Below are 14,652 nucleotides of genomic sequence, written 5' to 3' on the forward strand. Positions count from 1 at the left end.
CAACCATATGACAGCACATCCATAATTATCCACAACTATCAAGGTTTATGTTGGGGTTTATGTTCATTTTAAGGCATCTAGCCTGTGTGGGTACCATGCACACATACACACACAGCACACTAACATACATACAGGCAAAATACTCATACACCTGAAATAATTTTTTTAAAAAGAGGATTTGGGTTGAGGATGTACTTGACAGACCACTTTCCTGGCCCACACAAAGCCCTGAGGTTCAGTCACCAGCACCATATGGGATGGGGTACACATCTTTAATGACAGCACTTGGAAGGTGGAGGCACAGGCAGGAGAATCAAATTCACAGTCACACTCAGCCACATAGGCCGTGTTTCAAAAGAAAAGGTTGCAGGATATAATGTAGAACAATTTGTGGCTTTGTGACCTGGAATGACAACCTTCGTGCCTCACTTCTCATCTGTAGACCATCACAAGTGGTCAGGAGAAATGAATGAAGCTGCAGAGAGCAAGCTTGAGGCTGGGGTGATCCTCAATAATAGTGGCCGCGGGAGAGAAAAAGAATACAATGAAACAATCAGACCTGTTGACCAGCCAACTAGTGACCCCTAGTGGCCACAGAGAGCTGGGCCAGACTGAGGGCAAAGTTTCAACTGTAGGAATGTCCCATTACTGGAATCTTGGACTATTGAACTTGCTAAGCAAGAGAATGTAACCATTCCAGAAGCATTTCTTGTGGCTTCTGAGCCAGGCAGGGACACAGGGAATACTGTTCCTATTCTTACACTTGCTCCCAGATGTAAGAAGGGTAGCAAACTGGAAGTGAGGGACCAAGACTTCTTAGCCAACTGGCAGGTGAGGTAGGCTGTCCATCAAGGGATCCCAAAAGACAACCTGAATTGCCATTGGGAAGGACAAGGACATTGAAGGCAGATGAAGAGGCCTTGTAGGACAATAAAGTGCTGGATTTCTGAAGGCAGAAGGGGAACCCTGACCCCACAGATGCCAAGGGCTGAGACAGTGCCTGCCATCCCCGCACTGAGGCTGAGGCCTCAAGTTCTGAGCCTACCCTGAGCCATCAAATGTGTACTTGACTAGCCAGGCTTCATACCATGACTATGTCCAAAACAATAATGACAAACGTTAAGGAAACGCTGCTGGTGAGGACAAGACTAGAGTAAAGGCTCCTTTAGGGAGGAGCGCCAAACAGCAGCCCCAGAAAATGGCACCATGAGGGACAGAGGAGTCGGTAGCAGGAGGCAGGCAGCCTATCGTCCAGATGGAACTGCAGGCCAGAACCTGGTCCCAGTCAGGCAGGCCTCCCACCAGGATCACCACCCACCAGCCCCAAGAGCTACTGCTCCTCACGGCCTTCATGTTATTCTACAGTTAGACTAGTACAGCCAATCTCACCGGATCCCCCAAGAGCTTCAGAGGCAAGACACAGGTAGTTTTTTTTTTTTTTTTCCATTTTGAGAAAAATAAACAAATAGAGATTTTTAAAGATTGTAATCCCTAACTGACACTTGATTTTTAAACAAACAGGCCAGGTCCTGCCAGGCCCTCACATAACATCTACATTCAACCCAACCCCGACTCTGGAGTCCTGGTCAGAGGAAGGCTGTCCCCTGGCTTCTGGCTTCAGAACAGAGCTCCGGTCCATCCAGGGAAATTGTGCCCTAGTGCCAGAGCACCACCTTCCTGCCTTGATCCACACTCACAACATGGTTCCCAGAGAAGCACCAGGCCACAGCATTGACAGCAGCGCTGAAGAGGGAAGACAGACCTCAGAGGGCAGCGGGAGCAGGTGACTGGGGCAGTTTGTAAGGCCTCGTATAAAATGGGCTCCCAGGACTGGTAATGATGGATCCGCTCACCAGTGGGGTCCCTCTAGGCTGCTCTCCAGTTTCCCGGTGTCCACATCCCAGATGTACAGGGCTCCATTTGAGGAGCCTGCCAGTGCATAGCTTCTGTCAGGGCTGTACAGGTCACAGAGCATGAGAAGGGGTTCAGAAGTACACACATACACATACACATGGCTCTACAGGCATGCTCTCCCAGACACACCTGAATACAGCTTTGGTCCAGTCAGAACTGCATTTGAAGCCATCCGCCCTGAGGACAGAACAGGGCTGGAGTCACTGCCAGCTGCTCCCACTGTGCCAGCACTCAAGCAGGTCCTAATCTAGAGGGACTACAAGGGAATACCCCCCCCCCCTCGCACAGGAGAGGCCCAACAGGCCCAGGCCGGTACCTGAACACCTGTCGGATGTTGCTGAGTCGCAGGTCAATGACCTTGAGTGTATTGTCTCGGGAACAGCTAAGCAGATGCAGCTGGTCATGGCTGAGGCTCAGGGAGGTAACCCGGCCCTGTACAGGGATGACCTGGATGCAGTGGGGGCCCCTGGGGGTAGGGATTGAGAGGGATGAGGAAGAAGCATCCTAGGTTCCTTCTGACCGGCTGTATGTGGCCACTTTCCCAGATCACGTATTCCAGAGGCACTGTAGGCCTGGATCCTAGGGCTGAGAGACTGATTGGAGAGCTGGAGCCTTTGGAAGGCTTGGGAGTAACAGTGATAGCCAGACATGGTGGCACAGGAATCTAATCACAGCTGAGGCAGGAGAAGTTCAAGGCCAGCCTAGAAAACGTTATTGAGATCCTGTCTCAAAATAACATAAAAAGTCTGCGAGTATTCTTGTAGCAGACATAAAGCCCTTGGCTCAACCCCCAGCAAAGAAGTAATCTCAAAAAGAGATGCTGCAGAGACCTACAAAATACTAGCCCTGCTTTAGTCAGCCTTACATGCTTAATGTTAGGCATATCACTTTAAGAAGCTGATTTTGACTAGAATGTGGCGATAGTATGGAAAAGGTGCTTGTTTGTCTCCATTGGTTATAAGGTCTGGGAAAGAGTTCAGTGCTAACTGACAGCCACTAGGGAGGTGGTACACTGTACCCTTAAAGACCATGGCCAGAAGAAGCTACCCATTGGCAGTGCCACTGCCACACTTCCCCAAGGCTCTGCAACCCCTCCTGCCACTGCCAGAGAAAGGAACAAAACCACCCACGGCCATGCCTGTCACCTGCTGTCCCAGAACCGGATCTTCTGGTCATTGTGGCCACTGATGATGATGTGGTCCCCGCACACCACGTCATTACAGTAGGAAAGTACATTGATGGTTCTGGAACCTGAGGGCCAATGAGGAGAGCCCAGAGTCTCAAAGTGTCACCAGCACCCACTAAATGTGGAGACTCTAACGTCCAGGAGAGCAGTCTCCTTCCTAGCCTAAGGCTCACCCTACCTCTGAAGACCACAGTGGCCAAGAAAGCAGGAAGAGAGCAGCAGTGAGTGACAGAGAAGGGAAATGATTAGAGGTTTTAGCCCAAATGGTATGAATTCCAGAGCCATTGCTACAGAATAACGTAAGGCCCCCGTGACTAGGAGTGGAGGCAAGTGGGACTGAGTCTCACAGTATGCACGCCCTAGGTCCCATTCCTTCACAGTCCGGTCGCGGCTCCCAGTCACTGCCTGGTGCCTTGTTAGCTTGAATTTGGCAGCTGTCACTTTATCTTTGTGTCCAGACAGTGTTTCCTGTCCTCATAAAAAGCATAGGTTAAGCCAGGCCCCCTACAAATCCTGAGGCATGACCCTTAACCCTTAGGCAGCCTCCCCAGCCAGGCCTCACCTTGGACTGGGTCTCTCCCACCTTCCAGAGCTGGGCAGCCTGGTTGTAAGTAGCTGCCAACACCTGGGAGCCCTGGAGAAAGGGAGCAGGGGAGGTGCTGGGCCACACGGCCTGGCAGAGGCACTGGCCCTCAAGCCAGAGAGCCACTGAGGTCGGGAGAGCCATGGCCTAGGTGAGGGCAGCTCCTCCAGGTTCTACAATACCCACAACGTACCCTCAGACCCCAGAGCCCCACCGCCCTGTGTAGAGACCGAGGTGACTCCTTACTGAAGGGTCAAAATCCACACTGGTGATGCTGCCACCAGCTCCTCTGAGGGTCTGGTTGGCCTCCAGGCGACCTGAAAAGGATAGTAAATGAGGTTATTAGCCTTACAAAGTAGAGGAACCGAGACACCAAGCTGGAAGTAGATGGCAGGGTGGCTGGGTCTGGCCTAGGGCCTGGGTGGAGAATGTTCCTACTATAACTGCTGTACAGCCCTAGGAGCAATGAGGCAGTTCACAATGCTAGAGAAGACCAGAGAGGAGGGAATGTGCCTAGGTCAAGGCCAAGCCAGCAGGAGACCCACTTCTAGGAAGCCTTAAAGAGCTGGTGCTGGCCGGGTGGTGAGTTCGAGGACAGCCTGGTCTGTAGAGAGCACAGGGCCTAGACTAACTAGGTCAGTGTTGGTCACCTCACTGATTTGGGAGCCTGAGTGACACTAGGATAGGATGTAGCTATTCTGGGCACATTGGCACAGAGTTAATGCCAGCACTGAGGAGGTAGAGGCACATAGATTTCTGTATGAGACCAGCCTGGTCTACATAGTGAGCTCCAGGCCAGCAAGGGCTACATAATGAAACCCAGTGTAAAAATGAAAAAGAGGTAGCTTAGTAGAGCCAGGACCTTGCCCAGGACCTGGCTCTATATGCTTTCAGGATGGATCCTCACCTCCTCCACTGGCAGCCATCCGAACTTGCCTTCCCCATCCTGCAGACCCCTCTCAGAGTTGTCCAGCCACTATTCATAGACTCATTCCAGCAGGGGACAGGGAGGACAGGACTAAGACCAGGGCAACCCAAGATCAAGCTGAGAATGGGGTCTGCAGAAAAGTGCTGGGTTAACTTTCAGGAAGGACTCTTACCTCCCACAACATTCCAGAGGTGGATGAGCTGGTCAGCCCCTCCAGTGGCCAGGAGGCTGCTGTTAGGGCCAAAACAAACAGCATTGACCTCAGAGAGATGGGCATCCTGTTAAAAAAGAGGAGGAGGAGAAGAATGAGGAGAAAAAGGAAGAGGAGGAGGAGGAGGAGGAAGAAGAAAGAAGGAATGGAGTTGGCACCCAGATCTTCCCATGCATGCCGCTGGTACCCACTCACAGGCATGTCACATCTGCTAATTGCTTGGCAGTTACCAGTGGGGGGGGGGGGTCTCTAAGAACCTTAAGTTTCAGATTTGGCCCCAGCAGGTCAACTAAGCCAGACCCCTGCTGCTTCCTGTCTCATGCTCTCCAGTCTGTGTTCACTGTAAAGTGCTGTGTGGCTCCTACCACAGGCTTCGGGCAAACTCCACCTGCTGGGGCCCACCCTTGAACATTCTCATTAGTACCCAAACACGAGGTCCTTCCTTACCAAGACATCCTGAGCCTGGGCAGGAATCCGGGCAGACACACACACAGGGAGGCTTTGGTACCGCTGCTCAGGTGCACCCCCAACTGAGTGCCCTCTCCTCTTCTTGAAACTACAGGGGTGGGGACAGAAAAGTACTCAGCAGAACCTGCTAACATGGGGACTTTAAGCTCTCCTGAGGCAGCAACAAGAAGCAGACATGGCAGGCAGCAGGACGTTCCCCAAGGCACAGTCAGCAAGGGCCACAAACCAGCTTGAGCAACCCTGTGGAGATGAGGGCACTGTACACTGAGACAAGCAGACACAAGACAGGATAGTGGGTACAAAGAATTGTTAATGCCAGCTGGAATTTCAGTAATGGCATTACCACTGCTAGGCTAAGTAACTCTGAACAAATCTTAGACATTTCTGAGCCTCAGTTTCCCAACTGAGTGGGCATTCTTGATCAGCCTCAGACTGGAGCTCTTAGTCCCTTATGAGGACCCTGAATAGGGACAGAGTATTACGAACCTGGAAAATAGTTATCAGGAGTTGGTCTTGAGCTACCCAGATCCTGCCTGTGGGGCCCAACAAGCTGCACATACAGACAGGCATCTATAGATGTTCAGACCAAGGTTCAGGGAGCCTTGCAAGGGTGTCAATCCCTTCACACATGTGCACACACACTTACTCCAGCAGCCCCTTCACCACATCCACACAGCGGGACAGTGTCAGAGAGGTGGCTGAGGCAGACCTGGGGCAGAATGGAGAGACATACTGAGAGCATGGCTCATGTTGTCCCACCAGAAGTCACTGGTCCCTATATTTTGCTAGGGACCTTTGAGGAAGCTCATGATCACTCAAGGCAAGAACTAGAACTTGATTCATTGAAAAGTAGGAGAGCATGATACAGACTAACCAAGAAGGGTGGAGGGAAGGAGAACCCTGATAGTGAGCACCTCCCCAAGCCTCCACCAAGATGGGACAGAGAGTCTCATTCCCCACACGCTCACAACAAAAGCTCCTCGGAAGGAGCCCCGGCCTGTGGACGGTGAGGGAAGAGAATGATGCTCCCAGGTTGAGACAATGAATAGGGAACACTCCAGCTTGCTGAGAAGCCCCCAAACACCCAAGTAAATGTTTATGCTGGGACATCTAGACCCATTAGGGCTGCCAAGAATTTGGGGAACCAGGATCTCTGTGAGTTCGAGGCCAGCCTGGTCTACAAGAGCTAGTTCCAGGACAAGCTCCAAAGCCACAGAGAAACCCTGTCTCAAAAAAACAAAAACAAAAACCAAACAAACAAAAAAGAATTTGGGGAACCAGCACCAGCATATCATGATGTTACTGTTCATCTGTTCATTCACTGTCCCAGGGACATTGATTCCTGAAGGAAAGACTTCTGGAGAAGAGTCTTCAGCCCAGGAAATGGGGAAGGAGTGGCAGCCCAGTGACAGGTCAATTAAGATGTAGTGGAAGCCAGATCCCAGCTATTGTATTTGAAGTCATTCTTGACTACACACTGATTTTGAGGCCAGCCTAGGCTACATGAGTCTCAGTCTCTCTCTCTCTCTCTCTCTCTCTCTCTCTCTCTCTCTCTCTCTCTCTCTCTCTCTCTCCCCCTCTCCCCCCCTCTCCCTCTCCCCCTCCTTCTCCCTCCCTTCCCCTCCCCCCCCCCCTCCCTCTCCCTCCTTCCTTCCCCCTCCCTCCCTCCCTCTCCCTCCTTCCCTCCCCCTCTCTCTCCCTCCCTCCCTCTCTCTCCCTCTCCCCCCCCCTCCCGATCATAGCTCAAGTGTGAACACACTTTAACACAGGCTCACACTCAGGTATGCTCACTAACCTTGCACACATGCACTCCTTTGCTTACACACACAAGCCTGGACACCTAACCCTTGGGTCTTGTCCACTTTTCTCCCAGTGACGCTCTTTCATAAGACTTATGGCTCACCCTAAGAGCCCTGATTCTTGACAGTAGACAATGGAATAACACTGCCTGCTTCCAGGCATTGAGGTCAGAACAGAACACAGGCCTCTCTCCAAAAGCTCGTCCTGATCGTGGAAGAAGACATGGGCAGCCCTCTGGGTGGCAGCCAACTTAGGTCAGAGTACCTGTGTGCTCACCTGAAAGGCCTCTTCCACTTCTCACAAGCCTCTCTCTCCAGGAGCTCAGGCATAGCAGCAGGAGCTAGAGGCACAGTCTCCTCCCTGGTCCCACCTTCTAGAGTGTCTGGGATCCTGGGAGAGAACCAAAGCAGGCCATCCCTCTCTGCCCCAGCAGTATACAAGAGCTGATCCCCAGGGGCTAAGAACCACGGTCTGGCCTCCATGACCTGTCCAGGGACCTGTACTGTGCACATAAGCACCCAGGAGTTACCTGTAGCCACTTGTAGGCCAGCAGGAGTGGGTGGGGGTAGACTGTAGGTGGGGAACACATCCTGGGGCAGTAACCCAATACCAGAGTCATCTCTGTCCCTCCCCATTCTTACTCGCTGACGCTCACAGTCCGCTTAGCTGCTCTCTTCAGCTCCTGGGACACCCGAGCTTGGTTGGCCCTGACAGAGAGAAAAACCTCCTAAAGGCTCAAAGAGATGCTTTACAGGGAGAGTGGCCCAGCTTAAGTGGATCCCTTTTGATCAGTGGGAAGCCATGACCACCCCCACCCTACACAACCCCCACCCTCTCAACTAGGCCGGCCAGACTGCCTCAAGAGGGCGTGGCCCAAAGCATTCACCTCTCTCTGCGCTCGTTACGCAGATTGCACTCAGCAGCCGCGCGTGCTTTACGCTGCACAAGCAGCTCCAACAGGTCCCGTGCCTCTTCCTGGAGCCTCCGCAAAGCGGCCTCCTGGTGCGCTGCTTGCTTGAGTAGCGTCCTGTAGGCTTCTCTCTGCGCCGCGTTCTCTGCCCGCCGTTCCTCCAGCTGCCGGACCTGCTGTGCCCGCGTCTCCTGCAGCTGTGCAACGCAGGCCTGCAGGGCTTCTAGCCTGCAGGGCGGAGAGGGAGGAACATCTAACCCCCAACCACAGGTCTAGGGGGCGAAGTTCTAGGGGTCCTTCCCTTACCCTCGCCTAGGGTAGGGATCGCGCCCGACCCTCATCTCACCTGCCCTGCCGCTCTTCCAGCTGTGACTGCAGGGTTTCTAGGGCTGCACTCTTTTTCACCACCTGGTAGGCCATCTGTGGAGGACAGATGACATGGGCGCCTCTCCATGGTAGACCTAGTCAGCCGCTACCCCGCTACAGCATTCCTGACCCAAGCTGCGATAGGTTGGAATCTGTACACTGATGCCCCACAGCTTCATGGGATAATTGTCGGACCCAGGGCCCTGGAGTCTGACCCCCTAAGTGTCAGTCCTAGCTGTGTCCTTTATTTTCTCATTGGCCCCGCCGTAGATGGTTACCCTGCAGCAAGTGGAATCTGCCCCATGGCAGGGGAGTGCTCTCCTAACCACTAGGTAACCCAGAACTACTGTCAGGAACTTAGCGCAGGATATTAGCTTGCACTGTGGCATGTTTGTCCCAAGCTAACTTTCAATCTCCATAACACCAAGACGAAGCATTACCATTTCCATATTAGTGACAAGGATGCAGACGGGGTAAGTGACTTATCCAAAGTTCACAGTTAAGTGGCAGACACTTGAACCCAGGCCACCTTAACTACATTATGCTCCATGTATTCAGGGCTGCGAGGGGTGTTGTGTTCTATTTCCCATCTCAGGACACTTCGCTTCTTAGCCCACCCCCACCACTGCCCAACCCAGGCAGCACCCAGAGAAGCACATGAGACTAAGAACAAAAACAGACTAGGGCCGGGTGGTGGTGGCGCACAACTTTAATCCCAGCACTCGGGAGGCAGAGGCAGGTGGGTCTCTGTGAGTGTGAGGCCAGCCTGGTCTACAGTGTGAGTTCTAGCACAGTCAGGGCTACACAGAGAACCCCCCCCCATCTAAAAAAAAACAAAACCAAAAAAAAAAAGAACAGATTAGGAGTGTACCGCCCCAACTCAATCCTGCAAGATGAGGCTATCTATCTCAGTATTCCTTCAGCTGAGAGCCGAGAACCACAGGGTGTAGGATGCAGCCTCACCCTCCCCTTTTGGTGTTGAAATCCTAGGAAGAATAGATCCCAAGGCAGCGCTGTGCCCACCAGTGTGGCAAGAAGCCCAGCACCAACACCTCTGGCTCAGGAAACGATGGCAGCTTGGGATTCTTCTTACTAACTTGTTCTTAACCCTTTCTCCCCAGGGCCTGAGGAGCAAGCCAGGGCTGCTCACCTATCTTGACACACCTCCCCGTGTGAGAGGCCTGGAGAGGGACCCTGTACAGGCAGACGCATCACCCATTCCATCATAAACCAATCCGCAACACTTATCTTTTGGGTTTTTTTGTTTGTTTTTTTGTTTTGGTTTTTCATGATAGGGTTTCTCTGCATAGCCCTGGCTGTCCCGGAACTCGCTCTATTGACCAGGCTAGCCTCAAACTCAGAGATCGACCTGCTTCTGCCTCCCGAGTGCTGAGATTAAAGGTGTGGGCCCCCACCACCACCACCCCAGCTCATTCATCATTTTCAATACTGAGAAAGCCAATCACTATCTCCACTTCCCTCACCTGTCACCTGCTTTCAAAATTCAAGTGGTGGATAGAGATGGAAACAGGTAAGTGGTGGCCAGGGATTGGAGATGCTCTGGTGTGACTAAAGGGATAGCAAGAAAGAGAACTTGGAAACAAAGCTGCAATATCCTGATCGTTACACAAATCTGCATGTATAATGTCACACCACTGTCAAATTACAACCACATCGCCCTCTGGGGAGAGGCTCCCAAATGTCTTCATAACCCACTCCGACCTTGTGTTGGGCAGGTGAGGAGACATGCTATAATAACATGTGATTAGTGCCTCATCCCAGTCTCCATGGAAACCCACAGGGCCAGGTCTTGTTTATGGTCACACTCCCTGTTCCTTGGATAGTCAATAAACAGTTCTTGAAAAAATGAAGAATCACAGAAAGTAGCTTTGTGTGGGTGAAGGTTCAAGTCCAGGGTACACATCCCTAAGCCCATTATACTCCTCTGCAACTATAAAGTTGTGGCGCATTGGCCAAGATAGTGCAGCAAATACAGGCCCACTGGCTGCTGGCTTCCCCACACCGCTTACCTCACCACAGACCAGCTGCAGTCCCTTTTTCTCCTCCTGCCACTTCGCCCTCAGAGAGGCTGCTGATGAGACTTGGTCAGAGACAAGCCCGGAGAACTCGTTCCCCCTGACAATAAAAACAATCCACGGTACCTCCTCTCGCCCCAGTGCCCCAAATGTACCCTAAGAGTGCCCCCCAAAATTGAAGAGCCATTAGCTTTCTCTTAGGGTAAGTGGAAGCCAGTCAGAGAAAGAGCAGTGTCAGAAATATGTTCTCCTATGGAGCGATGGTGCCTTTAATCCCAGCACTCAGGAGACACAAGTAGGCAGATCTCCGTGAGTTCAAGGTCAACCTGGTCTACAAGAGACATGTGGGCAGAGGCTGCTTGTTTGTTCCTGGCAGCACAGAGCAAGGCAAAAATTCCAAGCAGAGATAGAAGAGAAAAAAAGGCAGAGTCGGAGAGACACCATGTAGCTGCCAAAGGAGGCAAATGCCCAGGAACCTTACTGGTAAACCACAGGCCTAGTGGTAAAAAATAAAATAATAGAAATGGGTTAATTTAAGATGTAAGAGTTAGTTAGAAAGAAGCCTAAGCTATTGGCCAAACAGTGTTGTAATTAATACAGTTTCTGTGTGACTTTTTGGGTTAGGGCACCCAGAAATGAACAAGCAGTCTCCGCTTACAGAACTAGTTCCAGGACATCTAGAGCTGTTAAATAGAGAAACCCTATCTCGAAACCCCCCCCCCCTCAAAAAAAGCACCTGCCAGCCAGCCCAGTGGTGTTGGTGCAGGCCTCTAATCCCAGCACAACAGCATTTGCTTGCTTCCCCAGAACTCAGGCTAAAACAGTGTTCTGAGATCAAGACCAGCCTGAGCTACATAACAACACCGTGAAACATGGCTCAGGGTTGGAAAGATGGCTCACTCGGCACTGTAGTTGTCTTCACCTGAGTTTGGGCCCCAGCACCTACACTAAAACCTGCCACACTTTGCCAAAGCTAAGAAAGTTGAATCAGCCCACTATAGGTTCAGTACAAGACCTTATCTCAAAAACTAACGTGAAACTTAGTTAAGAAAGACGATGTTAACCTCCAACCTCCACAGATGCACATACAAATAGCACAGATACACAAGGAAGCCAAGTGTGGTGCGCTGACCCTGAGAGGTGGAGGCAGGAAATCGGGGTTCAGGTAACTTTTAGTCTACATAGACTATCTCCTCTTATCATTCTGTCCCCCATTTCATCCCTGCTCCTGTGTTCACTCCCTCTGTGGAATAGGCAGCAGGACCCTTTATGTAGCTATCAGGTAAGGAACAGGGAGCGGGAAAAGTCATGGAAGGGGGAAAAGGATTGCAGGACTGGACAGGAAGCCAGTGCCGACAGAGACGAGTTCAGCTGGCTTGGGGAGAACGGGGGGGGGGGGGGGGGGGGGGGGGAGGTGTCCACCGGCTGACGAGGTCCCAGGGTGAGCAGCAGACAGGCAGGCATGAACAGACTCACCAGGAGTCCAGATTCGGAGTGGAGGCGACTTCTTCTGACTTCAGCTGTTCTGAGAAGTTGGCTAGCAGTTCAGCCTTCTCTAGGAGGTGGTTATCTGGGGATGCGAGAGGGCATGAGCCTGTGGCACGGAGATTACTTCACCTCCGCAAGGGGCAAAGTCGAATCCAGAGCACCTTGAAGCTAACACCTGCCAGTGGCCTCCAGTCAGTCACTTCCCCTTCAAGGCCTCCACATTTTCAATTAAGTAATTCTCACTTCCACCCAGTAGCTTCCCCCTGGCCAATACTGAGACTCCTTGAGCAATTATCTAGCAAACCTTCCCAGGTTAGGTGGTTTGACCTTGGACCCCCACCCCCCACACACACACACACACCCCTTCCTCCTTTTTTTTTTTAAACCAGTTCCAGAGCAGACTGGTGTTGATAAACTCGTGCCCAGGCCCTCATCTCCCTTCCTCACGTCACCTGACTGGGGTTCCTGAGCCAGACCTAATTCTCAAAACTACCCCAGACCCCAAGGCTTCGCAAGGCGCAGCCCCATCCCCACCTTCCAGCATACAGGGTCACAATATGCCTCAATTACAAGTAAGAAATCTGAGGATAAGGGCTTGAATCACCCATACCACAGACCTGGGGCTCTCTAGTTCCTCAAACCGTGGCTCCCATAGAAGTCTTGGTGATGGACCCTCCCTCAAATAGCCCCACGGCCCATTAGTGCAGTTGGAGAACTGAGGCCTAGGTGGAGGCCTACGACCCCAAGACCAGCCCCTGGAAAATTCCAAGGAAAACCAAGTTCGATTGCGTGGGCGCACCAAAATTACCACCAAATGAAGAAGCAGCAGGGACTGTGGTTAGACTTTCGGCCCCAAGTATACAGTCGCAGTTGACCAGAGGTAAATACACTCCAGTGTAGCTCGGCTTGAACCGCCACACCCCCTCCTGACCGACCTAGGAGGGCTTGACTTCCGCCGGCACAACAAGCACCCGAAAGAAGCCCGGGGCCCTTCGGGGTATGACCCACTAGGCACTGGGGTGCTCCACGAACCTGAGCCTGGATAACCTATCAGCAGCAGAATCTACCAGGGTTTGCTCCTTCCTGTCGGCCACTAAGGCTGCTCTGGCCACGCCTGCCTCCCTTGACTGAACTTTGGGGACCAAACGGACTGACCAGGCCCTGGGGACGGCCTGAAAGGGGCAAAACCAGCACAGAGAGACAGAGCTTGTGTCTAGGATGCTCAGGGAGGCAGAGCGGAGTCTTGAGGGCTAAGCCACGCCTGGACTGGAAGCGGCAGGCGGGGACCCTGATCAGTACGAAGACGGGCGTAAACGGGTTCCCGGTACAAAACCGGGAAACCGAGACCGCGCCGCTGCCCTCGAGTGGCGGGGGACGAGCCCTGACCCCGAGCGGGGAGCCCCTTCTCAAAGGCCGACTTCCCTGAGCTCCCCGGGGCGCACTCACAAGCCGGCACCAGCTCCAGGAAGAGCGCCTTTTGCTTGCGGTCCCGAAGCCGCAGCTGCCGCACGATGTGGCGCTTCCAGGCGGCAGCGGGCGCGCAGGGGCCGCCAGGGGAGCCGGGTCCCGCCATGGCCGCCCAGTCCCGGGCCCCAGCAGCCGGGGCGGGTCTTCTCGGGGACTCCTGGACATCAGGGCCGCAGCGGCGGGGAACCCCCGGGCGGTACCAAGTGCGTCCGTGGGGGAGGGCTGGGCGCTCGAGGCCGCTCCCTCGGAGGCGCTCGCGTCTGTCCCCGAGGAAGCAGCTTCCCTGACGCCAGTGGGCGCGTCCGGGGCGGGGCCTCAGGGTCGCGTTCCTTAAGCCGCGCCTGGACCAGGGTCCGATGCTGAGGATGCTTTTCGCCGCCGCCTCGGGAGCAGGAAGGGGAGACCCTGCCATCCCAGGGACAGGCCCAAGCATTCTAGCAGAAGAGACTGCCTAAAAGGGCCCCCCTATCGTCAGATGGTGACGGCTGAGTGGTGTTTATGAGGGATCAACCAAAAACCTTAGCCAGAGAGAGAGGGGAAAAGAAGTCAAGCCCCGGAAAGAAAAATGAAACAAGTTTGATGACATAAAAATTACCAATGCAGGCCCCGTGGCTCTCTCTTTCTGCTGCCTGAAGATCTGAATGTAGAACTCAGCTACTTCTCCATCACCATGTCTGCCTATGTACCACCATGCTCTGGCCATGATGATATGTGTATTAGTGTTTGCCTGCATATATGAAAGGGCACCATATGCATGCTGTGCTCATAAAGGTAAAAAAAAAAAAGACATCAGGTTCCTTGGAAATGGAATTATAGCTGGCTATGAGCAACCATATATACACTGAAAACTGAACCTGGATGCTCTGCAAAAGCAGCAAGTGCTCTTAACCCCTGAGCATCTTTCTAGACCCTGTTCTTGAGACAGGATATTACTGTGTTGCCCAAGATGGCCTTGAATGCATAATCCTCCCATTTCTGCTTCCTAAGTAACAGATTTACAAGCCTGTGCCACCATGCCCAGCTAGATAGCTTAAAATTTTAATACGAGAATCTCTGCTAGATATGGTGGTGTATTCCTATAATCCCAACTCTTCAGGAGGTTGAAACAGAAGAATCAAAAGTGCAAGGCCACAGCCTGAGCAACTTAGTAAGCCACTGTCCCATAATTGAGCAAATAAACAAAATACAAGGTATATGTGGTGTCATGTATTTGTAATACTAGCACTTAAGAGGCTGAGGCAGTAGGCTTGTGAGAGTTCAAATCTGTGGCTGAGAGATGTCTCAGTGGTTAACAG

The 14,652-nt window shown here is 52.6% G+C and overlaps 1 protein-coding gene across 5 annotated transcripts; it reads right to left on the reverse strand.

The window, feature by feature from the left end:
• Positions 1–291: 291 nt before the first annotated feature.
• Positions 292–13,609, reverse strand: Atg16l2 (autophagy related 16 like 2). 5 transcript variants are annotated; one of them, XM_038347207.2, is made up of 18 exons: positions 13,337–13,609; positions 11,879–11,972; positions 10,397–10,502; positions 8,347–8,420; positions 7,977–8,228; positions 7,732–7,797; positions 7,367–7,480; positions 5,937–5,999; positions 5,270–5,378; positions 4,784–4,889; positions 3,930–4,000; positions 3,663–3,734; positions 3,448–3,568; positions 3,060–3,165; positions 2,231–2,380; positions 2,044–2,091; positions 1,854–1,955; positions 292–1,743 (listed from the first exon to the last, which is right to left on the reverse strand). In XM_038347207.2, exons 1-18 carry the CDS (start codon positions 13,461–13,463, stop codon positions 1,656–1,658), a joined length of 1,869 nt encoding a protein of 622 aa, XP_038203135.1. In that variant the 5' UTR covers positions 13,464–13,609; the 3' UTR covers positions 292–1,655. The 5 variants fall into 5 exon arrangements, 3 of the variants coding, with proteins under 3 accessions (XP_038203135.1, XP_038203144.1, XP_038203158.1); XM_038347216.2 differs by lacking the exon at positions 5,937–5,999; XR_005287358.1 differs by lacking the exons at positions 292–1,743; positions 1,854–1,955 and having other exon boundaries at positions 2,231–2,346.
• Positions 13,610–14,652: the final 1,043 nt, after the last annotated feature.

Source organism: Arvicola amphibius, chromosome 1, assembly GCF_903992535.2.
Source record: "Arvicola amphibius chromosome 1, mArvAmp1.2, whole genome shotgun sequence".
Lineage (NCBI taxonomy): Eukaryota > Metazoa > Chordata > Mammalia > Rodentia > Cricetidae > Arvicola > Arvicola amphibius.